The following is a 25,893-nucleotide window of genomic DNA, read 5'->3' as shown; positions in this document are numbered from 1 at the left end:
ATTTTATAGATTAAGAAACTAAGTTTCAAAGAGGTCAAGATTTCCCCATTGGTCACACAGCTGAGAAATCACAGGAGAGTCGAGAAGGGGTGGGAGAGGGAGGCCAAGTCGGAACACCAAAGTCTGCAGGTCTGGGCAGGCAGGAGCCAGTGGCACTGTGTGGCCCCCGGAAGCCGTGGGATGCTGATCAGACACTCGCCCTTGCTTGGGCCTGTGACATTTTCCAACTGGACACAGACTTCTCTTAATCTATTTTCTTAGCTGGATGACAGAGATACAATCTACTCATCTGGAAGGTGTTGTCCTTGTCCTATGTAAGATCAAGTTCTTTTCGGTTCTGGCCTTACACGTGGGTGTGTGGCTTTTGCCTTTAGATTTGCAGCTGGTGTCTGGGTCCCAGCCAAACCCCGTGTTGAGAGAACGTGCTGGAAGGTGGGGTCCATTGCGCCCTCTGGTGGCCACTATCACAGGCGCTCTTGGCCAAGGTCTGAATGAATAAACCTTCTGGGCATTGGGCTGGACCAGCTCTGTGGCACGGGCACTCATCTCCAAAGTGCTTTGCTCTGGGATGACACTGTCCTCTGTCCCCACACCCCTTGGGAGTGTGGCGCGCTTGTTATCTTTACCCAGGACTCAGGAACTCCAGCCCTTGACGTTTGAGTTCTGGCTACATCCCTAACTCCCTGGAAAGCCACTTAACCTCATTGAGTGCGGCTCAGTTTCCTCTTTAAATCCCCTTTTGAGAGACCAGTGCCTCTTGGCAAGATTGCTGCAGGATTAAATGAGCTTAATGTAGGTAAAGCACTCAGCCCGCGTTGCCAGCATGTGAATGGGAACCAACCACAGTCATGATTAACAAGCTCCTTTTTTTCATGGGTGTTGCCTCTGGCTGGCTGCCTGCCCGTCCCCCTATTAACGCTCACCATCTGGTGACAGAGACCTTGTCTTGCCCATCTCTGCATCTCCAGCCCCCGTGGGCCTCAGTGTGTGCTTGCCAAGTGAAATATACATATACATAAAGCACATTCGCTTATCACAGTCCTGTGAGGTAGGAGCCCCTGGAATCACTGTTCCTGCTTTGCAGAGAGGGTCTGTCTGAGGACCCTGGTCTTTGGCTGCCGGGGGCTGTGGGTGTCCATGACCCAGTCATACCCTCCCTTTGGGTAGCTGACAATGGGAAGAAATCTTACAGCCACCTGCAAATCTATGCAAATAATTGTTCCCTATTTTGGACATAGCTTCAGGAAAGCCCATCCCAAACTTATAAAACCTAGGGGGAGAGAGTTCTCAGAAAGCTTAGGTACCCACTGGAAGCTGGGTCTGGATATCTGTGGATGTCAAGAAGCCCCCAGGACATCCCACTTTCCACGGCAATTGGCTCTATAGAGACACCCTCCCGAGGGCTCAGAAGGGCAGGTTCTGATAGCTGCCTAGGGTCCCCGACATGCCAGGAGGTGCTCAGCACTGTGGCACCCCAGGGAGCACCCATGCCTGCAAAGGGGCAGGCTCTTCCCCAACCAGCTCAATGAACCTGGGGCTCCTGGGGCCCACAACTCCATTCCCTGCCAACATCCAAGCCCACAGCTCCCTTGTTCGGCTCCCACAGCAGTGTTGGGGTGAGGGCTGCATCTTTTGTGGCCTACATGGGTGTTTAGGACCCTTCTCTGCCCCAAGCTGCTCCGAATTTTCTGTCTCCAGCACACACAACCTTCTGCTTCATTTCCTCACTCATGGTGGACTGTGCAGATCGGTCAGGGTGTTTTTTCCCAACCTATGCCCTTATCTTTCATGACTCTACTGTCCCCATGGAGCTCACGTGCAGCCTCTGCCCTCTGAGACCCTGGATGTCTTGAACCGTCTCTCCCTGGGCCCCTCCATCCCTGGGAACTGCATCTTGAAACGGCTGTTTGCACTCCTCATGCTCAGGCCACCCAGCCCTCCAGCCCCCAGGTGGTTCCTGGGAAGACCCTGTGTCCTGACACCTACAGGAATCTTCTCCTGCCTTTCCTCTTTCACCCAGCTTCCACCCCCACATGGAGGCCAGCAGCCCACCTCCATCCCTGCATCCAGGCAGCTGCTGAGCAAAGGTGCCTGACTGCACAGATGGGGCCTCTCTAACTTGAACCCAGCCCTCCACCGCAGCCTCCAGCTGCCTGTCCTCACCATCATTTGCTCTGATGGCCCACAGCCCACGGGAAAAAAAAAGTTTTTCAGTTGTTCTCTCCTCCGCCTCCACCTCAGCTCAGCATTTTATCTCCCCAGCTCTAGGAGAAATTAAAGCTATCAGATAGCAATGGTCTCAGCTTCATGCAACCAAAGCTGTCTGCCCCTGCCTGGGTCCCCACCCAGGCCCCTCACCCTCCTCTTGTGATGGAGGTGGGCAGGGACCCTGCTCCACACTCCTTCTGTCTCCTGCATCTTCCTCTCTCCACTGGCTGCTTCTGTACAGCACTGAAGTTCACGGCAGTCTCTGCTGCTAGACAAAGCATGTTTCCTCAAATATGTACCCTTCACCTTTAACCCCGTGGCCGCCCTGCATGGCCCTTCCGTCTCCCTCTGCTGGCACACCGCTGGAGTACCCTACTTGCTCCTTATACATGGGGCTTTGTAACTCTTAAGCCATTCCAGCCTAGTTTCTCCATCCCAGAGAGAGCCTGCTCTCACCCAGGCCATGCATGGTGCCACTTCACCAACTTTGGGGACAGGCGTTACCAGATTAAGGCCTCAGTTTCCTTGAAGCAACCTTGCTGCAGCCTCAGAGGCACCACGAAGCCAGAGACCTGTGGCCCCCGGGCTGCTGCTTCTAACCTCCGCTCCTGCGTGTTCTCCTTGGACCATCTCATTTAAACCCCTGCAGGCCCCATCTAGACCCAGGGCTTCCTGATCTATAGCCTGACAAGGCCCAGATCTGTCTCCAAGTGGCTGGGGTCTTAGGGCCTCAATCCCATCACCCTCAGCATAGGCTCTGAGCTAATGCGGGGGCTGATTCAGCCACTTGCAGCTAACTGTGTTCTGAGGGAAGCTGAATTGGAGCATGTGGCTCAGAACTGCAGCAAAATATCCCTCTTTGTTATCTCATCCAATTGCACTGACTTTCTCTACCCAAACACAGCCTCCTCTTTGCGGCAGCCCTATCAGCCCGGAAGGTGAGCCACATGCAGTCACATGGGGGCCCAGAAAACAGGAAGCCTCTGCTTTTCAGTGCTGAGCTAAGCGGTGGCTGTGCTGAGGGCCCAGGGTCTGACCAGTCAGCTGAGTCTTTTCCACCTGCAAGAGGTGCAGGTCCAAGGGAACCAGAAAAGAATGGACCTGACGTCCTCGGGGGGTTTAGGGAGACACCTCTACGAGGTCTAAGGTAGTTGGGGAGAGGGAGATGGTTCTCTGCACCCAGCTCACTCCTTGACCACCATGTGTGACCTGCTTGTGTATGTCCCCTGCTTGACAGACATGGGTCATTAGTCTACCCCTTTCAGCAGCCTCTCAGGTCAAGTATTACTATTACTTCTATATTTTGAGGGAGGAAACTCAAAGAGGCCAAGGCACTTGCCTGCCTGAGGTCCCCCACTCTGTGAAGTGGTGGCAGTGTTAGTATGGGCATGTGAGTCAGCTTGGGCTACCATTAAAAAACACCGTAGATCAGTGACTTAAACAGAAATGTATCTTCTCACAGTTCTGGAGGCAGGAAGTCTGGGCTCAGGGAGCCAGCATGGCTGAGTTCTCGGGAGGCCCCTCCTCCTGGCTGCAGATGGCTGCCTTTCACTGGGGCCTCACATGGTAAAGAAGTCTCTGGGGTCCCTCATAACCTGATCATAGGAACCCCCATCGATTCCTCACACCCTAATGACCTCCCAAAGGCCCCATCTCCAAATACCACCCCAACAGAATCTGAGGGCTTCAACATATGCGTGGGGGGCACGGCTCGGTCTACAGCAGTAAGATTGGAGTCAAGTGCTCACAAGATAGTGGGCAGGGGGGCACTAAGAGCCGGCATGTTTGAGAAACAGGAAACCTGGAATTCATGGACACCGAGGATCTCAAGTTTCAGCTGAAAATGACGAGGAGGGCTTTGAATCTGACAAGTGTACAAGGCTTCGCCTTGTTCTCCAGGAATGGACAGGCCCAGGGCAGCCATCAGAGGGAGGGAGGGCAGGGCAGAGGGATACATTGTTACCATCACTTGTTCAGGGAATGTCATCAGGGGGATATCCTGCAGGTGTTTGAACCTGACCCCCAGAGTTCTTGAATGAAGCAACTGAAGCAGCAGAGACTGTCCCCTGCCCCGCAGATGTGGAAGGTCTGGAGAATCAGTAGGCATTTCCTCTCCAGGTCTCCTAGGACATCGGTCTCCTGGCTTGCCTCAAATGGCCTCTGTCCCCTAGCGAGGAGGAGCCTCTGAGGGTACACAAATTTCCCTTTATGGCATTCAGTAAATCCTGTGTGAATAAACTACTTGCCAAAGGCAGTAGGAGGACAAGCGGGGAGGCCCGCATGACTGGATGCTGGAGGACAGGGCCCTCTCACCCTCTCCTAGCCCATACCCTGCAGGGTGACACTGGTCAGGCCGGGCCTGGGAGGTGCTCACTCACAGTCAAGGGCAGAGCGGCAGCCTCAGGCTCACCCCTGGTCACTGGGCCATCGGCAACCAGAGAGAAAAGAAAAACGACGGGACGTGAACAGGAAACGCTAGCCGGGGCTGGATCTAGAGAACTAGCCAACAGGGTCGCCTCACTCTCCCTCCAATCCCGGTGCACATTACACATCCTGGGAAAGTGAAGAGGAAATCGGAAAGTCCCACTTGGGAACTTCTTTTTACTCCCTTCACTTTTTGTTGACGGCCAAGCATGCGTTTGGAGCAGCCTCGGGGGTATTCCTAGGACTTCCCAGGGCTGGGGGCCAAATCTTGGGAGGATGTGCATTTGGGGGAGGGGTGGGTGCAGATGTGCCTTGGCTGTGGTTGCAGTATCCAGGCAGGTGCCGGGGCGCCCTGGAGGAATGCCTTTAGACTTTTGGGGCTCTCCAAGGAGGACACTGACGATTTATTTCCCTGGCCATGGCTCTGGCTTGAGACCAGGGTGTGAGGAGCGGCCGGGCACTAGAACCCTGCAGAGCTGCCCTGAAAAAGTGGGCGGCGGGGCCTATGCAGCATAGCGCCACCTCGTGGCTGCTGGTCCACATTGCAGGTGTAATGTGAGGCCAACCAGGAGCGAATTTGGGGGAGGCTGTCTCTCCAATAGAATGGAGCGGTGGTCAAAACAGCATGGTACTGGTACCAAAACAGAGATATAGACCAATGGAACAAAACAGAGGCACCGGAGGCAACACAACATATCTATAACTATATAATCTTTGATAAACCTGACAAAAACAAGCAATGGGGAAAGGATTCCCTGTTTAACAAATGGTGTTGGGAAAACTGGCTAGCCATGTGCAGAAAGCAGAAACTGGACCCCTTCCTGACACCTTACACTAAAATTAACTCCAGATGGATTAAAGACTTAAACATAAGACCTGGCACCATAAAAACCCTAGAAGGAAATCTAGGCAAAACTATCCAGGACATAGGAGTAGGCAAGGACTTCATGAACAAAACACCAAAAGCATTGGCAACAAAAGCCAAAATAGACAAATGGGACCTAATGAAACTCCACAGCTTCTGCACGGCAAAAGAAACAGTCACTAGAGTGAATCGGCAACCAACAGAATGGGAAAAAATTTTTGCAGTTTACCCATCTGACAAAGGGCTGATATCCAGAATTTACAAAGAACTCAAAAAGATTTACAGGAAAAAAACAAACAAGCCCATTCAAAAGTGGGCAAAGGATATGAACAGACACATTATGAAAGAAGACATATATGAGGCCAACAATCATATGAAAAAATACTCATTGTCACTGGTCATCAGAGAGATGCAAATCAAAACCACATTGAGATACCATCTCACGCCAGTTAGAATGGCGATCATTAAAAAATCTGGAGACAACAGATGCTGGAGAGGATGTGGAGGAAAAGGAACACTTTTACACTGTTGGTGGGAGTGTAAATTAGTTCAACCATTGTGGAAGACAGTGTGGCGATTCCTCAGGGCCTTAGAAATAGAAATTCCATTTGACCCAGCAATCCCATTACTGGGTATATATCCAAAAGACTATAAATCGTTCTACTATAAGGACACATGTACACGAATGTTCATTGCAGCACTGTTTACAATAGCAAAGACCTGGAATCAACCCAAATGCCCATTGATAATAGACTGGATTGGAAAAATGTGGCACATATACACCATGGAATATTATGCAGCAATCAGAAATGATGAGTTTGTGTCGTTTGTAGGGACATGGATGAATCTGGAGAACATCATCCTCAGCAAATTGACACAAGAACAGAAAATGAAACACCGCATATTCTCACTCATAGGCGGGTGATGAAAAATGAGAACACATGGACACAGAAAGGGGAGTACTAAACACTGGGGTCTATTGGGGGGAAAGGGGAGGGCCAGTGGGAGGGGGAGGTGGGGGGATAGCCTGGGGAGAAATGCCAAATGTGGGTGAAGGGGAGAAGGAAAGCAAAGCACACTGCCATGTGTGTACCTACGCAACTGTCTTGCATGCTCTGCTCATGTACCCCAAAACCTAAAATCCAATAAAAAATTAAAAAAAAAAAAAAAAAAGAAGAATGGAGCAGTGGGAGAGCGTGTTAACGCCAGGCGACGGCAGGCTCCTGTAGGGAGAGGACAGAGAAGTGATGGGGCAAGGAGGAAAGGGAACTCTACAGTTGAGGAAACAACGTGGGGAAGATACAGGGCAGCATGAAGGCCCTCGGCAGGGGCAGGAGCAGGACAGCATGGGGGATTGGGGAAGGGGGGAGTGGGGGAGGGAAACAGACCGGGCTCCCCAGTAGAGCCTTGCCATTCGTCTCAGTTTTGCAGACAGCTTCTTCTCTGCTCCCGTGTCTGATGTACTAATAATTAACGTTGTTGTGAGCCTTTTGCGTATGTTAACTCATTTAATCCTTTACGCGTATTTAGATATAGATATAACATCATCCCAAATTCATCAATCAGGAGACCAGACAGAGAGGTGAAGTCACTTGCTCAGGCTCACACAGCTAATAGGTGGGACCCCGGGTGGCCTGGCTCCAGAGCGCCTGTGTGAATCTCTGCCCCATCCTTTCTCTGGGGGCTGCCCTCAGAAGGTCCCCATAGCCAGTGTCTCAAATAACTCAGGAAATGTCTTTGCTAAGCACAGAGTAATGGGCAAGTAGCAGGGCAGACAGGAGGCCCGGGACTGGAGAGGTGCCTTGCTGTGAACCCACCTCTGCCCTCAGCCATGCACCAGCCTGCCAGGCTGTTCCCAGAGTTGAAGATCATGCCCAGGGAGATGCTGTGTGCCATACAAACTGGGAGGCCTCGTTACTGTTTGTACTGATTTTATATTACAGGCTCCCAACATCGGGTTTCTGCATGTATTTTTTAAAAGGGAGATTAGTGTCAACTTCGGACCAGACTCATGTCCATTTCTGGGTATGCCCGTCTCTGTCAGGAACACAGAGGGAACAGAGGTCTGTTTCCTCTGTTGGGGGAAGGCAGACACTAGCCCTGCCCACATCAGGTTCTGGCCAGGGCGAATTCACTCAGCAAACGTTCAAGCAGCTGGTGCATGTCTGCTGGGCCTTTTGAGATGCTTTTTTATTTTTATTTTTGATACGGAGTCCCGCTCTGTTGCCCAGGCTGGAGTGCAGTGGCGAGATTTTGGCTCACTGCAACCTCCACCTCCTGGATTCACGCGATTCTCCAGCCTCAGCCTCCCGAGTAGCTGGGACTACAGGTGCGTGCCACCATGCCCAGCTAATTTTTGTATTTTTAGTAGAGACGAAGTTTCACTTCATTAGCCAGATGGTCTCAACCTCCTGACTCTGTGATTCACCTGCCTTGGCCTCCAAAAGTGCTGTGATTACAGGTGTGAGCTTTTGTTTTTAATCACATCTTTCCAATGGTCAGTGTTGTCATGAGCATTTGACCCATGAAGCAGGCAGCTGAGGTTCAGAGACCTTAGGCCCCTCACACAGCAGGGAACGTCACACAGCAGGGAATGGCACTCCTGGGCTTGAAAAGAGGCCTCTCCAAGACCCACACTAGGGCTCTGCTCCGTCTCCCGAATTCTGGGCATTCAGTAGTGGCGACACCAACCCAGGAGGCCCTCTGAGCTGGAGTGCTGAAGGCAGCGCAAATGCATGACCCTTGTAGAAAAACAGCAAACGCACCCAAACAATAAAATAGCTCTTCCTTTTATTCTCTTTGATTTGGATCATTGGAAATATTCAACAATAAATAAAACAGAGCGGGGATTGAGTAAAGCAGGATCTTGCTAACGTCATTCGAATGCATCCCAACCAGTGCTCAGCTTCGCAAAGACACGGAGAGAGGCAGGTCGGTGGGGGAGAATAAAAAGCAACTTTTAAAACACCAACAGCCACACACACAAGACTGCACAGAAGAAAAAGTGCTCAAAAACTTTGGCTTTGAGGGGAATTCAGTGAAGGGAAGTGACTGTGCAGGAGGAAGGGAGAAACCCACGATCACCCTAAGGGGCAGGGGGCTGGAGGGGGAGGCGCTGACAGAGGCTAGGGTTAAAGCTGACGTCCCACAGCTCAGGACGGGCAACCGATGGCAGTTTTGTACTAGGAAGGAGCTGACTGATGAGGCTGGGTGATGGGGTCACCTGATGGGCTGGGAGGGAGAATAGGAGGTGTAAAGGCGGCTCACTGTCCCTAGGAAATTCAGTGCTCTTTTGGTGAGGAAAAAAAAAAAAAAGTCGGTAACGCCCTGATACTGACAAGCTGTGAGATGCTGCCTTGCCTGCCTCTGCCCTTTCTTGGAAGCCTTCCTCCTTTTCTTTGCACAGGTGTCAGGTAGAACCCCAGGGGTGCAGGAGCTGGTGTTTTTATGACAAACACTAAGAGGGAGGTGGACTCCATCTCAAAACTGGCTAGCCCAGTCCACAGGGCAGGATGATCCTGGTGGCATGGAGCCACATTTGCTGCAAACCAGATGTCCGCGATGGATATAATGATACCCCCCGGGCTCTTCCTAGGGGCGAGGACAGGTGCTGGTTCCTGATGGTGCGTGGCTGGTGTCCTGTCACCTTTAGCTGGACTGTGGCCCCTCGGAGCTTGGGCTTCCCTGCACAGTCTTTTTGATCCTAGCCAGGTGAGGGGCAGTGAGTTCTTTTGGTTTCCCTTTCACTTGTTTTCAGACTACTTAAAAGCAAACATCCTGTACTAAATGTTCTCTGTGGTTTGAGTCCATCTTTGCCAAGAGACCAGTCACATCCAGGTGGGACCAGCCTCTAGCACCGCCTTCTGGCCACAGCAGAGAATAGGATTCCATCTAAGCCTCTCAACCAGCCCTTTCCCTAAAGGATCACCCAGATCTTAACTGCCCTTTCCACCTTCCTTTTTTTTTTTTTTTTTTTTTTTTTTGCTATTTTACTTTCTATTTCCTCATACCTGGCTTTTCTCTCTAAGCCTAGCCAAGTGCTTTGCTGAATGATGCTTGGAAAAGCCAGTTTTAAAAGGGATTCATCCGTTTATGAACTTTCTTCCAGCCCAGAATCCCTGCAGAGCCAGAGGATACAAATCTGCCCTCCTTTCTCCCCTAAAAAGTGGCTGAGGGGAGGGGAGGTGCATGTAGCTCCAGCTATAGCAAATCAGCACCCTGACTCACTGGGGAGACCTCATGGGCTGGCTCATCAGCCCGTCTTTGTAGCTTCAGGTTCAGCTCTGGGTGCTACAGGCAGGGACCCCTCTGCTCCCTGCCTGAGATCAGGGACCCCTCTGCTCCCTGACTGAGATCAGGGACCCCTCTGCTCCCTGCCTGAGCTCAGGGACCCCTCTGCTTCCTGCCTGAGCTCAGGGCTGGTCTCCAAGGAATTCTGCCTGGAGAAGAAAGAGCCATAAGCTCAGATTCAGGGGCCTGAGGGAGCCTCCTGCTGCTGCCTGCCCAGTACAAGTGCTCCTGGTTCTCCAGCTGACAGCACGCATGGTGCCCTTTGTCTAACATACACTGTTGTCTAATTCCCAGCCACCTGCACCCCAGGTATGAGTTCCAGCTGGTTTAAGCCAAACTGGTGTATTTAAATCTGGCCACAACAACTTGCTTTTATTCCATCAAGGGCCCATTGCTAAGCCAATGTAACATAAGAGATGTTTGCTGGGCTATGGGAAAGAGAAATGCGTTCTCCTGCACTGGAGGGCGTGAGAAGGCAGAGACGAGGCCGCCTTGGCAGCCTGCAGACAGAGCTCCGTGCTAACCTAGCACGGGAGAGTCAGGCACCCCGTTCTGGTTACACTGTTTTGAGATACTGAATGGAGACTCACGGGGAAAGACCATCTGCAGACAATTTAAACACGGCGCCAGTAACACCCTGTTTCTGCTCAAACTCTGACTTGCGCTATCTGTCCCAGACAGTTCACGACTGCCCATCACTTCCTCTTTCACACTCCACCAGGAAAAGGCCTCATACCTCCCAGTACACAGCAGCCTTTTAACAAATGTGCTTGACAGGAAAACTGGTTTTTCTGATTAAACATCAGTAACTAGAGTCAACAATTACTGTCGTCTGTGCCTGTCACTCTCCGCCCCCTACCTGGCTGCAATGTGGCCTTGATTTTCTCATCAGTAAAATGGGAGAGCTGGGTTTGGAGGCTGGAAGAGATCTCACAGCTTGAACATCCTAGTGGGAGGGAGGGAGAACAGATGGAGACCAGATGACTGACCCAGGCAGCGTCTGGGTCAGGCACAGACGCATCTTCACTTTGAGGAAACTGTTCTTACACAGCAAAACCCAGACGTCAGTTGCTCAGCCTGAGCCTGTCGTCCCTATACAGACTCAGCTTTTGGTTTCCTTTTACTTGTTTTCGGAGGTTTGCTGGAAGAGTTCAGAAGCAGAATCGCTCTCTCTATCAGTGTCTGATTATCTGGAGTCCGTACCTGGGGTTACTCGGCCACTCAACAAACGTTTGCTGAGTTCTTCACGTCATGTATGGCTGTGAGCTCTGCCCATGTTCTGAATGATGACTCAGCGACTTACCAGCCTTTCTCAGAAAAAACATAGTCTTAAAGTTTGGAGGATTTTAAAGCTGAAACAGGTTTTCTGTTTGTCTAACACACTCCACATTCTGAACCTTTGAGAACCTAATAAAATCTATGGAACTCTCTCCAGAAAAATGCTCATATGAAGAGATTCAGGGAAAAAAACAAACTTGGCCTGCAACTTCCAGGGACTCCTGTGAATGGCCTGAAGCCGCCTGTGACCCACGACTGATACCCTCAAGCTCCTCCCTCCCAGTGTGCAGAGGGGGCTCCCCCGAGCCTGGTAGCACAGGCTCCCTGCCTCCTTCACATCACCAGGAAAAGGTCATGCCCCACAAAGCAGCAGCGGCCTTTTCAGAGATATTTTCAGCAAGAAAAGTAGTTTTTCTGCTTAAACATGGGTAACTGGAGCCAACCATCATCGTCCCTGCATGCCTGTGGCTCTCCACTCTCCACCCAGCAGCAATGAGGTTTCACGGAGTTTTGGAGACTCCGAGCCTGAGAATGAATGCAAGTCCACGACAAGGAAGAAGGAAGGCTGGGTTAGGACGAGGATGCTGCGGACATTCCGCAAACCATCCAAACCCTAGATGCCCCAATAGCCCAAGTCCGAGGACTCTGACAAACCTCCCATAGATCCCCCATTTCCCAGCTACTGGGTGAGGCAAACTTCATTAAAACACCGGCACCACCAGCAGAGCCAGGGTGAAACAATGTCAGTTGAATTTTTAAAAAATCAATAAATAATCAGGAAGGCTAATGAGGAAAAGAGAGTAGCCGGGGAATGAGAAGATGAGGTATGAGCCAGTCACAATTCCTGGGATGTACCTGGCCCAGACCCCAGTGACAGCCCCAAGATGGCCAGCAGGGACTTGACCCTGAGCTCAGGCCTTCAGGGAAAATGCTGCTGCAGGCCTCCTGTGCGGTCTTGGAGGTTACGGGCACCATACTGAACAGTCTGAGAATGAGAACGTACATTCCATTCTGACGTGCTCCTGGGTGGTGCTGAGTATCCTCAGAGCTCTGTTCCAATTCAGGTGCTGGCTCAGGAAACCAGAAAAGATGATCCCAGCTACAGAGCAAGTGCGGCCGCCAGTGCAGGTCCCTTTTCCCAAGTGGGAGCTTTTGCCTCATTTCAGCCAATGTACGTGTTTCTTCCCCAAATACAAAGGCACATGGGAGTGGTCAGATTCGCTCTCGCCATGATTAGAACCACGAGACTGACTACTCAGAGGAACATCTGTGTAAGAAGAGGCATCTGGAGGAGTCAGAAACACGGCGCCACATTGTTATTTTTTCTTTCTTTTGTTTTTCAGAGGCAGGGTCTCACTTTGTTGCCCAGGCTGGAGTGCAATGGTGTGATCACAGCTTACTGTGGCCTTGAACTCCTAGGCACAAGAGATCCTCCCTCCTCAACCTCCCTAGTAGCTGGGGCTATAAGTTTGTGCCACAATGCCTGGCTAATTTTTTTTTTTTAACCTTTTATTTTTGTAGAGACAGGAGCCTCACGATGTTGCCTAGGCTGGTCTTGAACTCCTGCATTCAAGCAATCCTCCCACCTTGGCCTCCCAAAATGCTGGGATTACAGGTGTGAGCCATGGCACCTGGCCTCAAGCTTCTGTGAAAATCTTTGGGGTAGGAGCCTCTGGTGGCTCATAAATGAGCTTTGGAAAGAAGATGACAGGGTTATCATGCCAAGCAAGAGGCCAGGCTTCGTGCAAAGAAGGGCAGCATCTTGCCCCTAGTGCCAACACCGCCCGGCATGTCTCTGTGCTGGAGGTAACTGCCACTCAAGTCTCTCTGGCCCCCTTCCTTGGAAAACCATCCTGTCTCTCAGAATATGGGTGTCTTCTACATGTGTTTCCCAAGCCCACCCCAGGAGCCAAAGTAATTTTAGTGTGTGGAGGTTGAACCTTTCCCAGCATCTCCCCAGCTCTGGGGCAGCAGTGGGGGGACATTGTCCCCACCTAAGACAGGTTCTGAGATGTGCTCTGCCATGCTGGCAGAGCTCAGTGACCTTGCTGAGTAGATGCTGCCAACAGCTGGGTGCAAGAGGCTGCAGGTGTCGCCCAGGCACATAGCTGAGGCTGGCCCTCCAAGCTCCAGGGTGGAACGGCTCCGGCAAGGTGCTGGGCTGGAAACACAGAGGTGTGACGGTGCGTCGATCCTCAACCCTTCCCTGCGTCATCTCCCCTTGAAGATCCGGATTTTATTGATGGAGGCCAAGGTGGCCGTCACGTTAGACTCAAAGTCTGCATCGTGCACCCCCGTCTTGCGAAAAGCGCCTGCGGACGGGTTGTTCTCCCAGTAGTGGTGCCAGTTCCCTCTGCTGTCTGCCCCGAAGCCGTACAAGTCCACCTGTGGGGGCAGAGCACAGGTGAGAACCAGACAGCAGGGCTGCTGGTGGTGCTTCTGAGAAAGGAAGCCTGCCTGCGTTCCTGGAATCCCACAGGACCACAAACAGCATTCCCAAGGACTCAGGTTAACCCATCATTAACCATTCTCTTGATTCCTGCAACTGTCAGAGGCTTGGTGAAGCAAATTCGAGTTAAGTAAAACTCAAGTTCAATGTCAGAAGGCGCCCTGAGGGATTACTGCATGTGGGTGGCCTTAGGGGCCTGGGCCTCACGTCTGCAGCAAGTGCGCCCTGTTCTCCTGGGGTTGAGGAGCTACAGTGGGAAGAAGGAGAGAATAGAATGGAGGAGAGTGGAAGGAAGGCAGACTTTGGAGCCAAGCAAATCACCCCAAATCCCAGCTCTGCCACTCCATGGTGCCCTGAGCATGTGAAATCACTTGAGTGCCACTTTCCTCATCTGGAAAATGTGTCCAAGAATCACGACTGAAATGAGGCAGAAGGCAGGGCTAATCCCTTTCTTCTCTGAGGCCGACACTTATGTGGTCCAGGCGCCCTCACACACATGACAAACACTGTGGATTTATTCGGAGCCAAGCACCCTGCTGGCTGTACTGAAGTTCAGGCAGACCTCATCCGATGCCAGCTGGGCAGCTGCTGGGATAAGCTGCCTTGGAGCTTGTAACTGATGGGAGTCACTGACTGAGCAGTCCTTGTTGGAACTGGATCTAAATTCAGAACTCCCACAGCACTGAGGAGTGAGCCCCCCCCGCAGAGGTCAGAGGAAGCTCTTCAGAGGAGGTGGCATTTGGGTCGGGTCTTGGAAAATGAGTACAAAATGACCAGAAGGAACCACATGGAGGGGTTTCCAGGGAGAGGATGTGCTACCTGGACTGCAGTGTGGAGGACAGACTGGAGGGGTGAGGACAGAGAGGGGGCAGTGGACAGCTCCATGTCACATGTGGCTTTCTCAGGAAATGCAACATAGACACAGGCTCACACCCGGGCAGGGACATGAGTGCCAAACAGGTGACAGCGATGAAAGAAAAGGGCTCTGAGCAGAACCCCAAGTATAGGTCTGGGACCAGCTGGCTGGAGGTGTGTGGAGATGATAGGGACACCCATGCTTTTACCTGGGAACCTGCCTTACAATGCCTCTGACCCCTTCCTGGGATTTCCACCAGGCACCAGGCAGGGTGGGGCTGGGGCTGGGCTGAATGAGACACAAAAGGACCCTGCCTGAATCCAGGGTCACGGAGGAGGTGGGGGCTGTGTGACCTGCCCTCCTGCTCCTCTCCCTGGGGTGGCAGCAAGCCTGTCAGAGCATCAGTGGAAACCTGAACACAGCATGGTGGACGGCGAAGGACATCGAAAGGGAAATGCGTGCTTCTTGAGATCAATGGTTTCAACCTTGGTAGAGAGTAGAACCCCTGGGTGCTTGGCTCCCATTAGTTCTGGTAAAACTGGGCCAGGGTGTGGCCTGGGTGCTGGAACTTAGACCCACAGAAGACTCTAAGGAGCGAGTGGGATTGAGAACCATAGCCTTAGACAACTTCCTCTATGAGGATCAACTCCTGTATCCTGAATCTGCTGCTAGACCTGAGCTTCTACCACCATGGTCATGAGCACTCACACATAACGTGCCAGAACTCTTGCTCCTGAGAACTTTCTCATAGAGCACCGTGACTCCCTAAAACACCTAGGAGGCACACATTGCAAGCCCTGTCATAGAGACAGGGAACCCGAGCTTCTGGAAGAGGCAGGCTAGGTCTACCTGCCCTCCCTCTCCCTGGCCTCTCCTGGGAACACAGGCTGGTGAGCTCCGTCCTCTGAGCAGACCGGCGGGCAGGGGGAGGGCGGCATACCTCATCGCAGACGTGCATTGAGAAGATGACCGAGAGGATGCCGGTGGATGGGTACCGCCCGTGGCCTTGCAGCCAGTTGTCGAAGACATACTTGATGAAGGCCGGGTGGTAGATCAGGATCTGTGGGGAGGGGAAGACATGGCCCTTAGTGAGTTCTGGCGGGCTAAAGACATGAGCGCCCATCAGATGCACATGCTGTCTTGGCCATGGAGACACTGCCATGAGCCTGATGGATACCCCGGCGCTCTTGGGCTTCTGCACTTGTAGGAAAGACGGACACTCATCCACACACTAAGAGACAGAGATGCTGAGCTGATAGGTGCTTTGGAGCGCAACAACGCAGGGAAGGGCCATACAGGACCGTGTGAGGATGACTGCTGAGCTGACACATAGAAAAATCCAAGGAGGCCAGGGATCGGGATGAGAGGCTGCTCAGGAAGATGGGGAGCCAGGGAACAGCACGCAACGCGAGCAGACACTGTCCGTGAGTGAAGACACACACGCCAAGCCACCTGGTAATGGCTGGAATCATCACCAGTCCTTCAAATAACCCCATGTCCCAGGTTTCCCTCTCTTCATACTACAGATAAGAAAACAGGCTCAGAGAGGGGAAGTGACATGCTCAGTGTCACACAGCCAGAAGTGGCTGAGCTGGGAGGGGGCCGGTATCAGGCCTGGCCTTGGTTCCACTACCCAAAGCCTGCCTTGAGGACAGTGAAAGGGACTTGTCAGGCAGGAGAGGGCGTGCACATCCAGAAAGCCAAACTCCATTGCCTAGGAATGGACTGCAAGCATGGATTACGCGGGTCTCTGGTGTACCATTCACCTCTCAGTGTGGCCTCCTACCATCTCCAGGAGGCTGTCCCTTCCACCAGCCCCACGCTACAGAGATACATAAGCCGCTTCTTCCCTGAGGCAGCACAACTCAATGCAAAGGGCAAGATGCTGGAGGCACAGGGCGTCTTCAGTTCTAGGCTCATCCAGAACTAGCTGTGTGTCTCCGGGAAGTTTCCTGACCTCTCTGAGCCTAGGTTTGATAGTATATGTGAAGGGCCAGTGTGATGGGCACCTCACTTCCCTCCTTCTTCTGCTCTTTTCTTATCTCTTGCCAACCCCACACCAGGGGCCTGCTGGGGAAGATGCAGACATGGAAAGACTCAGAGAGGCAGGAGGTGAGGTGCTGGCTTTGAGAGTAATTCACAAACCGCAGCATGCATAGGGCGTCCCGGAGACCTTGTTAAAGGCCAGAACCTGGGGTTGAGCTGGGTTCAGCAGGTTCGAGACAGGGCCTTAGGATTTGCCTCTGCGACAAGCTTGTGGGTGATGCTGCTGACCTGGGGCCCCCACTTTGAGAATCTCTCCCAGTATTTGACTTCTTCCCCCAGGCTAAGTGGGAGATGCTGCCCTCCAGCGGCCTGGGGATCTTGGGTCTGTCTTGAAACTCGAAGCTGTACTATAGAGCAGAGCCTTAGACAAGGAAGCCTGAACTCAGAACAGGGGTCTGGGCCTCCACTCACCTTCTCCTGTTTCACTCTGATCTTCGCAGGGACCGGGACGTAGGTGCTGCAGTTGGAGAAAGAGAAGCTGGTTAACGGGCAGGGGCTGGCCCAGGAACTTGGAAGCACAGCTCTGGGGGTAGCAGCTGGAGAACGAAGCAGAGTGGCCTCTCCTGCCCCGGACTCCTTCCCTCAGGGACCTGCACCTCCCTACCCTAGTCGGGTTTCTACCCACAGCAACCCTTGAGAGACACAAGAGGGCAGCCTTGCCTAATTTGAGGATGTCCTGCTGGGTTTGGGCCCCATTCCCCAAAAAGGTGAGGAAGACTTGCTCCAAGCATAGCCTGAAGGAGAGGAGTGGGGTTCGGGGTGCCTCGACCTCTCAGGGCCAGAGTGCCCCTGCTCAGATGCTGGGAACCTGGCTGGGGAGGCCCTCACTGCCCCTTTCTCACCTGGGCGGTTGTGTGCACCCCCAGCCAAAGGTGTCGAAGCTGGTCCCACGGGTGCAATTCATGCTCCCGGAGACTTCTGCTGAGCCACATCCGGACCTGGCTCCACCCCACCCCACCCCGGCCGGGCTGCCTCCCTCACTCCTGGTCTCCTGAGGGCACAGCCCCACAGTCTCCTGCACCCAAGTCCTGGGGCTGGGATTCACTGTGGCCCTGTTCCTAGGAAACCTGGCCAAAGTTAAGATGGCCTGTGAAATTCCAGGTATCAAAGCACTTTCCTTCAGTAAGGGTCAGATGAGAGCAAGGGAACTGTGGGTTCGACCCTGGGCAAGGCACTTGGCCAAGCTCCAGAGTCCTCCCTGGGAGAATGGAGCTCATGATAATGGTTATTGTGGGGATGAACTGCGATTACTTGTGCTGAGTGCCCTGTGCGGCGCCTGACCGTCAGGGAAGCCACAGCCACCTTGCTCAGCACCGTCTGCCCAGGGGAGGAGCCCAGGCTGCAACTGCACCCCCACCCCCCATTCTTCAACCTGCACCGGGCTAGGCTCACGGAAGCTTGGAAAGCGAGGTGCTGCCAGGTGCGGTGACTCATGTCTGTAACCTCAGCTCTTAGGGAGGCAGAGGCAGGAGGATAGCTTGAGCCCAGGAGTTCCAGACCTACCTGGACAATATAGTGAGACCCCCTTCTCCACAAAAAGTGAAAAAAATAAAAAGACAAAGAAGAAAAGCTAGGTGCTGTTACTGTGAGGGTGCACTTCAGAAATAAAGGGAGGCAGAACCACATGTGCGACCCTTTCTAGTGGAGGCCCCCTTCCTGGGCATGTGGAGGTCCCTTCAGGAATTGTTAGCAGCAGGACACTAAAGCTTGTGTTTTAAGTTATTGGGAGGGGACAGGGGAGAGTTGGAAAAGTCGGGGAGGCGGCCACGGGAACTGGGTTTGTGTGTGTCGGGGGAGGCTGCGGGAGGGGAGGCACCCTGGTGGACAGACAGCATGGCAGGGTGGCGGGACTGGGTGCCACTGCAGGGGTGGAGCAGCGAGGCGGGGCCTCAGGGGACTCACTGGGAAATGGTGCCCGTGGTGGTGGCGCTCACCACCCACTCCAAGTCGATGGTCTTGAAGGGCACCAGGACCATGCTGACATTGTCCCCCAGCTCGCGGAAGCTCTCAGGGTACACCAGATGGTGGGTGGTCTTGGTCCCGACGTCAGCCTCAAACCCTGCCGTGGGTGCCCTGTTCATCCTGTGGGGAGAAGGGGGAAGAGCTGAGTCGTGTAGCATGGGCAGCCGATCTCAGACAGCCTGGGCTCCACCAGCCTGCTGTGAACTCAGGGGAGTCACCTGCCTTTCCTAGGCCTCAGTTTCCTCATCTGTAAAATAGAGACAATGAAGACACAGCTAGCCTTCAATGGGGCCCAAACCCCGCAGGACATCCTCGAACTAGGCAAGGCTGCCCTCTTGTGTCTCTCAGGGGTTGTTGTGAGTAGAAACCCGACTAGGGTAGGGAGGTGCAGGTCCCTGAGGGAAGGAGTCCGGGGCAGGAGAGGCCACTCTGCTTCGTTCTCCAGCTGCTACCCCCAGAGCTGTGCTTCCAAGTTCCTGGGCCAGCCCCTGCCCATTAACCAGCTTCTCTTTCTCCAACTGCAGACAATCTCATCCAACGGCTATTCCCACAGCTTGCTTTTAGAGTCAAGGAAACCCAACTCCGATCCTGATCATGGACATTCCCATGGGATACTTGGTACACTGAGGCTCCGAGAGGCAGGTTTGAGGACTAAAGTCAGGAATCACAGACAGGAGACACTATTCCAGAAGGCCAAGCTTCTCAGCATGCAGCACTTGTGAGTGGTGTGGTGGGAATGGCAAGAAACCCAGGAAAGGCTTGGGGCATCCTCCTGGAGTATCTACTTCACTTGGCCACGTAAAATACATTTTACTAGAAGATGTGGTTTTTATTTGGTTTTATTATGGCCTAGATTCCAAATTGGGGATAATTGTTTTTTTGTTTTTGGGTTTTCTTTTTTTTTAGATAGAGTCTCTTTCTGTCACCCAGGCTGGAGTGCAGTGGCGTGATCTCAGCTCACTGCAACCTCTGCCTCCTGAGTTCAAGAGATTCTCCTGCCTCAGCTTCCCAAGTAGCCGGGACTACAGGCACACACCACCACGCCTGGCTAATTTTTTTTTGTATTTTTAGTAGAGACGGGGTTTCTCCATGTTGGTCAGGCTGGTCTCGAACTCCTGACTTCAGGCGATCTGCCTGCCTTGGCCTCCCAAAGTGCTGGTATTACAAGCATACGCCACCAGCCCGGCAAAATGGGGGTGAATTTTGAAGATAAAATAAGAGTACTCACATAATTTCTTCCCTCTTCCCAGGCCTCCACATGCCAAGCTCCCAACAATGGGGGACCCCTCAACAATGGGGGACCTCCCATGTGTGGTTTCCTCTCTGCACACAAAAGCCTTTCTAGTCCATTCCCATCCTGCAAGGCAGAGATGGGGAAACTGGGGCCCAGGAGGTGCAATGTGTCCAGAGACACCAGGACTGAACCTCGACTTTGTGAGCCTGAGCCAAGACGCTTCCTACAGATACAAGGGGCCTCTGGGTACAACCTGGTGAGCTTGGAAGAGGGCCTGGCACTTACCTGAGCACAAAGTCGTGACTGTCTATCTCAGGCCCGTACGCAGACTCTCTCAGGTTGCCCGAGTTGCCTACAACAGCACAGCGCCGGCAGCCCACCAACCGCTTCTCCAGCAGGGGGTCCACGTTCCCAGGCACCACTCGGAACAGCTCCTTGATGGTATCGTTCAAGTTATTGGGCTTCTTCTCTCGCTGGAGCCTCTGTGGGCAGAGGACGGAGGGTGGTCAACCTGGCTTTGTGACTCCAGCTTCCTGGCAGCAGGGTCCCTGAGCCACCTATTGTTTGCTGGAGCCTCCTGTTCACCCTTTTCTCTGCTGGGACCCTGGAGATGGAGGTGGCTCATACACAGATGCCTCCACTTCTGCCTTCAAGGAGACTCTGGGTTACTCAGGAAGTAAAGAGGTCATCCATGTGTTCTGCAAGTGTTTACTGAGCACCTACTATGTGCCAGGTACTGCTGAGGCCACTTGGGTGAGCCAGCCACACCCGGCCCCATAGGCCTCTCCAACTCCACATGTCCAGGCGGAACTCATCAGTGTTTCTCCAGCCTGCCCCTCCCTGGTGGCTCCCCTCTCTCTGAAAGGTCCCCCCCATCCCCCTATGCGGCACAGCTTGAAAGAGAAAAATAGTGGACGCCTTCTAGCTGTATCTTACTCCCACCCTTCGTCCCGCTGGTATACTGGTATACCCGTGTTCAGAGCAGCATTTTCATAATAGACAAAAGCTGGCAGCAAGCCTGTGTCCAGCGATGGATGAACAGGCACAACGTGTTCCAGACATATCATGGGATATTATTTAGCCATAAAAAGAAAATTTTGAAATAGGTTACAACATGGATGAACCTTGAAAATATGAATATGATCATTAGCCAAAGAAGCCAGAAGCTGCTGTGGAGGGTCTGTTCCTGTTTGGTTTACATCCAGGCTATGTCGCACCCTGTTTGTCCCCAAAAGGCCTTTGTAACCAGAATCCCATGGTGACGCTGAATATCGCAGACTCGAGGCTCTGAAGGGAAGTCTGGACTTAATGTGGTCCCAGCAACTGCTGCTACAGGGGGAATCAGATCCAGAGAGAGGATGGGATGTGGGTGAAGCGACCTCTGCCATCTGTGTGGCCTTTCCCCACCCCTGCTGGTTCTCAAGTGAGGGTGACTTTGCGTATGCTTGTGCACCCACACACACACATGCACCCCACTTGGGACGCCTGACAATGTCTGGAGACACTCTGGCTGCCGCAGTTGGGGACAGGGCACTGCTGGCATTTAGTAGGTAGAGGCTGGGGATGCCACTAGATATCCTGCAATGCACGGGACAGCCCTGTGACTAAGGCTGATCCAGCCCCACGAGTCCGCAGAGCCAAGGCTAAGAGCGGACCCTAATCCTTACCAAGCCTGGCTCACTACCTCCTCCGCTAGACCCTTGGATCTTTGAAAGAGAAAAGACCATACCTGCCCGGTTCTCTGTCATCTCCCCAGAGCCCATCCCAGGATCTGCACACAGCAGTGCTCAACGCACATGAGCAAACCAGGACTCAGCCAGGTCTTTGGATTCACAGCCCAGGGCTTTCAACCCTTCGAAATCTCACGCATGTTTTCTGTTCATTTCAAATAGACCATAAGCTCCTTGAGTGCTTGGAGGGTCCTTCCTCCAGAATCTACCTGGATAACCTCTCTAAATCTTTCATGATGAGCCTGGCCATCACCTCTTGCGGGAAGCCTTCTGTGATAAACTCCAGTCTCCAAGGAGAGTTGGATATGGAGACCTATCTCCTGAGCCCACTTCCTGCACAGCGCCTCTCATCCTGGCTTAAAATTGTCTGTTTTCCCTTTCCTCCCCATCACTCCTGCAACCCAGGAAAAGCAAGATCATGTTTTCCATCTCAATGTAGTAGTGCTTGGCATATAGTAGGGCTCAATAAATAAGAAATGAACATATGTAACTTGCTCTTCTTCAATCTGTTTTGCATTTAACAATGGGAATGACCTTTTAAATGACAAGTTCAGATCATGAATCTCCCTGTAAAAATTCCACAGTGACTTCCTGTTGCACTTACAAGACATCCCAGAGTCTTCACCTGGGTCTTGCTGACTCTCAGGCCTCGACTCACTGCACCGCCCTGATTCACAGCCCCCAGCCATGCAGAGCTCCTCCACTCCCCCAGCACATCCAGCAGAGGCCACGCTGGGGCTCCGGCACTCACGGTCCCGCCCTTCTCACAGCTGCTGCCTTCTCTGCCTGTGGGTCTCCACTTGAGTACTGCTGTCCCAGAGACCTCCCTGGTGACCCATTTATAGAAGCCCCCTCTAAGTTTCTATTATAAACCTCATTTGATCTTTCTTCACAGCACTTCTGTGTGAGCCTACCCTGTTTATTTCTTATCTTCCCCTCCCAGCCAAAATAAAATTCCATGAGAATAAGGATCTCTCTCTCCTCTCTCTCTCTCTCTCTCTCTCTCTCTTTGCATTTCAGTAATGGTACTGGGTGAAATAGTGGCTCCCCGAAAGATAAGTTCAAGTGCGACTCACCGGAATCTGTGAACATGAGGACATAAGGAAAAAGGGAGCCTCTGCAGGTGAAATTGTTGAGAATCTCTGCATGAAATCCACCTGGATTCAGGGTAGGCCCTAAACCTGATGACAGGTGTCCTCTTAAGGAGAGGGACAATTGAGGCACAAAGGGACACAGGGAGGAAGGCCCTGTGGAAGCAGAGGCAGAGGCTGGACTGTCGCAGCCCTGAGCCCGGGAATGCCCGGCACTGCCGGCAGCCGGCAGCAGCCAGGAGTGGGGCCTGGGGCGGCTTCCCTCTCAGAGCCTCCAGGAGGAACCAAGCCTGCCCATAACGTGATTTCAGACTTCTGGCCTCCCAAGCTGCGCAAGTGTGCACTGCCGGTGTTTTGAGCCATGAAGTGTGCAGACATTTGTTATGGCAGCCACGGGAAACTAAGGCTGTGCTTCCTGCTGAGTTAGATATAACAGATCCTCAATAAATAGTGTTGGACAATTATCTGAATCCTGCTAAATGCCTAGCAGGGCCCCAGGTGTACACGGGGGCTATTTAACTCTGGGAGTGCCTCACTCTCATTACTATATCCTCACCCTCAGCCCAGACCCCCACCCTCAGCCCAGACCCCCCACTCTTAGTCCAGACCCCCCACTCTCAGCCAAGGCCCCACTCTCAGCCTGGAACCCCCACTCTCAGCCTGGAACCCACACGCTCAGTCCAGACTCCCCACTCTTAGCCCAGACTCCTCACTCTCAGTCTAGACCCCCCTTCTTAGTCTAGACCCCTCACTCTCAGTCTAGACCCCTCACTCTCAGCCCAGAACCCCCACTCTCAGTCCAGACCCCACACTCTCAGTCCAGACCCCCTTCTCAGCCCAGACACCCCATTCTCAGTCCAGACAACCCTTCTCAGCCCAGACACCCCATTCTCAGTCCAGACCTCTCACTCTCAGCCTGGACCCCCCCACTCTCAGCCCAGACCCCCACTCTCAGCCCAGACTCCCTGCTCTCAGTTTAGAACCCCCCCTCAGTCCGGACCCCTCACTCTCAGCCCAGAACCCCCACTCTCAGTCCAGACCTCCAATCTCACCCCAGATCACTCATTCTCAGCCCAGACCCCCCACTCTCAGTCCAGACCCCACACTCTCAGTCTAGAGCCCCCACACTCAGTCCAGACCCGCTTCTCAGCCGAGACCCTCCACCCTCAGTCCAGACAACCCTTCTCAGCCCAGACACCCCATTCTCAATCCAGACCCCTCACTCTTAGCCCAGACGCCCCACTCTCAGCCCAGATGCCCTACTCGCAGTCCAGCAGCCCAGACGCCCCACTCTCAGACCAGACCCCTCACTCTCAGCCCAGACGCCCCACTCTCAGCCCAGACCACCCTCTCTCAGCCCAGATCCCACACTCTCAGCCCAGAAGCCCCACTCTCAGTCCAGAACCCCCTCTCAGTCCAGACCCTGCTCTCAGGCGGCGTCTCACCAGCCACCACTGGTAGGTGTCGTCCTCCAGGAGTGCGTTCTGGGCGGTCAGCAGTGGCTGCACGGTCTGGTTGAACCTCTCGTCGAACCATGCCGAGAGCTTGCGCTGCCCGATGCAGTGGGTGCAGGTGCAGGGCCTGTGCTTGATCAGCCTCCTCAGGTTCTCAGAGAGCTCCAGGACCATCTGCTTGGGGAACCAGGTTGTGGCCACCATGGTGTGGGAGTAGTTCAGGAAGAAGGAGGTGAGGAAGATGAAGAGCACGAGGAAGGTGAGCACTTTCAGGGTCCTCTTCCGCAGGGTCACCATCTTCTCTGTCCTGATGGCGGCCTCCCTGCGATGGGCGGCAGGAACTCCCTCCTAAGAGAGGAGAAATATGGAAGAAAAATCCCAGAGGTGGAGGCTCGATCAGAAGGGATGGCAGGAATTCCAATGGTGGACTCAAGGGCCGTTAAACTCGACTTCACTCCCACTGGGGGACGACCCCCAGTGTGTCCCAGACACCGCTGTGTAGCAGATGAAGGCCATTAGTGGCGTGTTGGCTTTGCTTGTATATATTTACCTTTTCAGAAAATAAAGTAGCTTATTATTCTGCAATCCTTAAAGAGCTGATAATGTCTCCTGATAAAGCTTTACCCAGTGATTTCCTTTCCCATTCAAAGAAGCTAAGGGGTAATTAATCTCTGTGACAGTCCAGGGTTCCTCAGGAGCAGAGACCTTGGAGGAAGGGTCTTGGTATAGCGGGGACGGAAGCTGTCTCTGCTGTCCTCCTCCAACTGTGGTTTCTGATGATCCTTAATTAGGGCTTTGTCTTTCCCATGCTGTCACCAGACACATGGTGGTTACACGACCAGCTTAATGAAGGCACAGAAGGTTGTCTGTCATCTGCAGAGAAAAGAAGGAAGAAAACAGAGTGAGATTCTGTGACCCTGCTATAAAAATGTTTCTCTCCACATCTCCACCAGGATGCATTCTGTGGTCTTCCTTCTGGTGTCATGCCAACCTGGCAGGTGGCTCTGGATGGTTTATCTACCTTGGTGAGCCTCAGTGCATGCATACAATGCATGTTATCATCTCTTTGCAAGGTTACTATGGGGTGCAGAAGGCGTCCCCTCCATGTTTCCAACAACCAGAACCTACCACATTGACACACTCAACAAACATTTGTCAAATGAGCTCGTGACGCATGTAGGTACAATATGCACAGGGATTGTTAAATCATGTGACTTGCCTTTCTTTCTCCGCCAGATTTTGGATTTCAGCAACAAGCACAACAATGGTATGCTTACAGAGTGGCCCGGGTTTCCTCCTACCTGGGCATTCAAGCTCTGCCAGTTGGCCTCAGTTCCATAGAAGGGGATTTAGGCCAGGTTCAAGTTCTGATTTCCTAGATGTGGAGCCTTGGGAAGGTTATTCAACCTTCCTGTCCCTCAGTTTCTTCTTCTGTAAAATGGGATACTAACACCCCTACTTATAGGATGGTTATAAAGATGAGATAAAATGATGTACACTGGGCTTCTGGTGTTTATTAGGCCATTGTGAAATTTTAACTTTCCTTCTTCAACATATGAATGAATCAATATTCTTTGGTGGTCCACTGAGAGCTGACAGGACGATATATTCAAGCACACCCAGCTCCTCAGATAATCCTCAGAATATCCTGCCAGCTAGATACTAGTTTCTGTCTTTGTCTTGGAAGAAATGGAGACTCAGAGAGGTTAGATGGCTTGCCTAAGGAAAGGAAGAAGCAGGATCTCAGTCCAAATTCACAGTGCGTGAATTCCTTGCATCTGGAGGGGTTGGAGGACCAGGAACAGGGGTTGTGGGGGCTCTGCCCTGGAGCTGACACCTGTCTTGTTAATTGGTCTTCAGATTACTATGGCTGGAGGGATACAGAGCAAGGGGTGAGTATTCTTTTTTTTTTTTTTTTTTTTTAAGACAGCGCTCTTATTACTCAGGCTGGAGTGCAATGGTGTGATCTCGGCTCACCGCAACCTCTGCCTCCTGGGTTCAGGCAG

General features: G+C 52.7%; 1 protein-coding gene across 24 annotated transcripts in view; it reads right to left on the bottom strand.

Annotated features, from left to right (window-relative positions):
- Positions 1-8,270: 8,270 nt before the first annotated feature.
- Positions 8,271-25,893, bottom strand: part of ST3GAL1 (ST3 beta-galactoside alpha-2,3-sialyltransferase 1) — a 109,579-nt gene continuing 91,956 nt past the window's right edge. For 17 of the 24 annotated variants that reach the window (XM_078352428.1, XM_054246632.2, XM_054246633.2 and 14 more), the window contains 6 exons: positions 23,879-24,760; positions 19,898-20,094; positions 18,319-18,498; positions 16,828-16,873; positions 15,311-15,430; positions 8,271-13,450 (listed from right to left, as the gene is read on the bottom strand). In XM_078352428.1, coding sequence (XP_078208554.1) covers positions 13,277-13,450; positions 15,311-15,430; positions 16,828-16,873; positions 18,319-18,498; positions 19,898-20,094; positions 23,879-24,184 — 1,023 coding nt within the window. In that variant the 5' untranslated portion in view covers positions 24,185-24,760 and the 3' untranslated portion in view covers positions 8,271-13,276. The remainder of the gene's footprint in view (positions 13,451-15,310; positions 15,431-16,827; positions 16,874-18,318; positions 18,499-19,897; positions 20,095-23,878; positions 24,761-25,893) is intronic. The other 7 variants (XM_078352434.1, XM_078352433.1, XM_078352435.1 and 4 more) reach the window with 1 other exon arrangement.

The sequence above is a fragment of the Callithrix jacchus genome, chromosome 16, assembly GCF_049354715.1.
Source record: "Callithrix jacchus isolate 240 chromosome 16, calJac240_pri, whole genome shotgun sequence".
NCBI classification, from domain to species: domain Eukaryota; kingdom Metazoa; phylum Chordata; class Mammalia; order Primates; family Cebidae; genus Callithrix; species Callithrix jacchus.
Note: the sequence above shows the minus strand (reverse complement) of the source record. Positions and strands in the feature narration are given on the sequence as shown.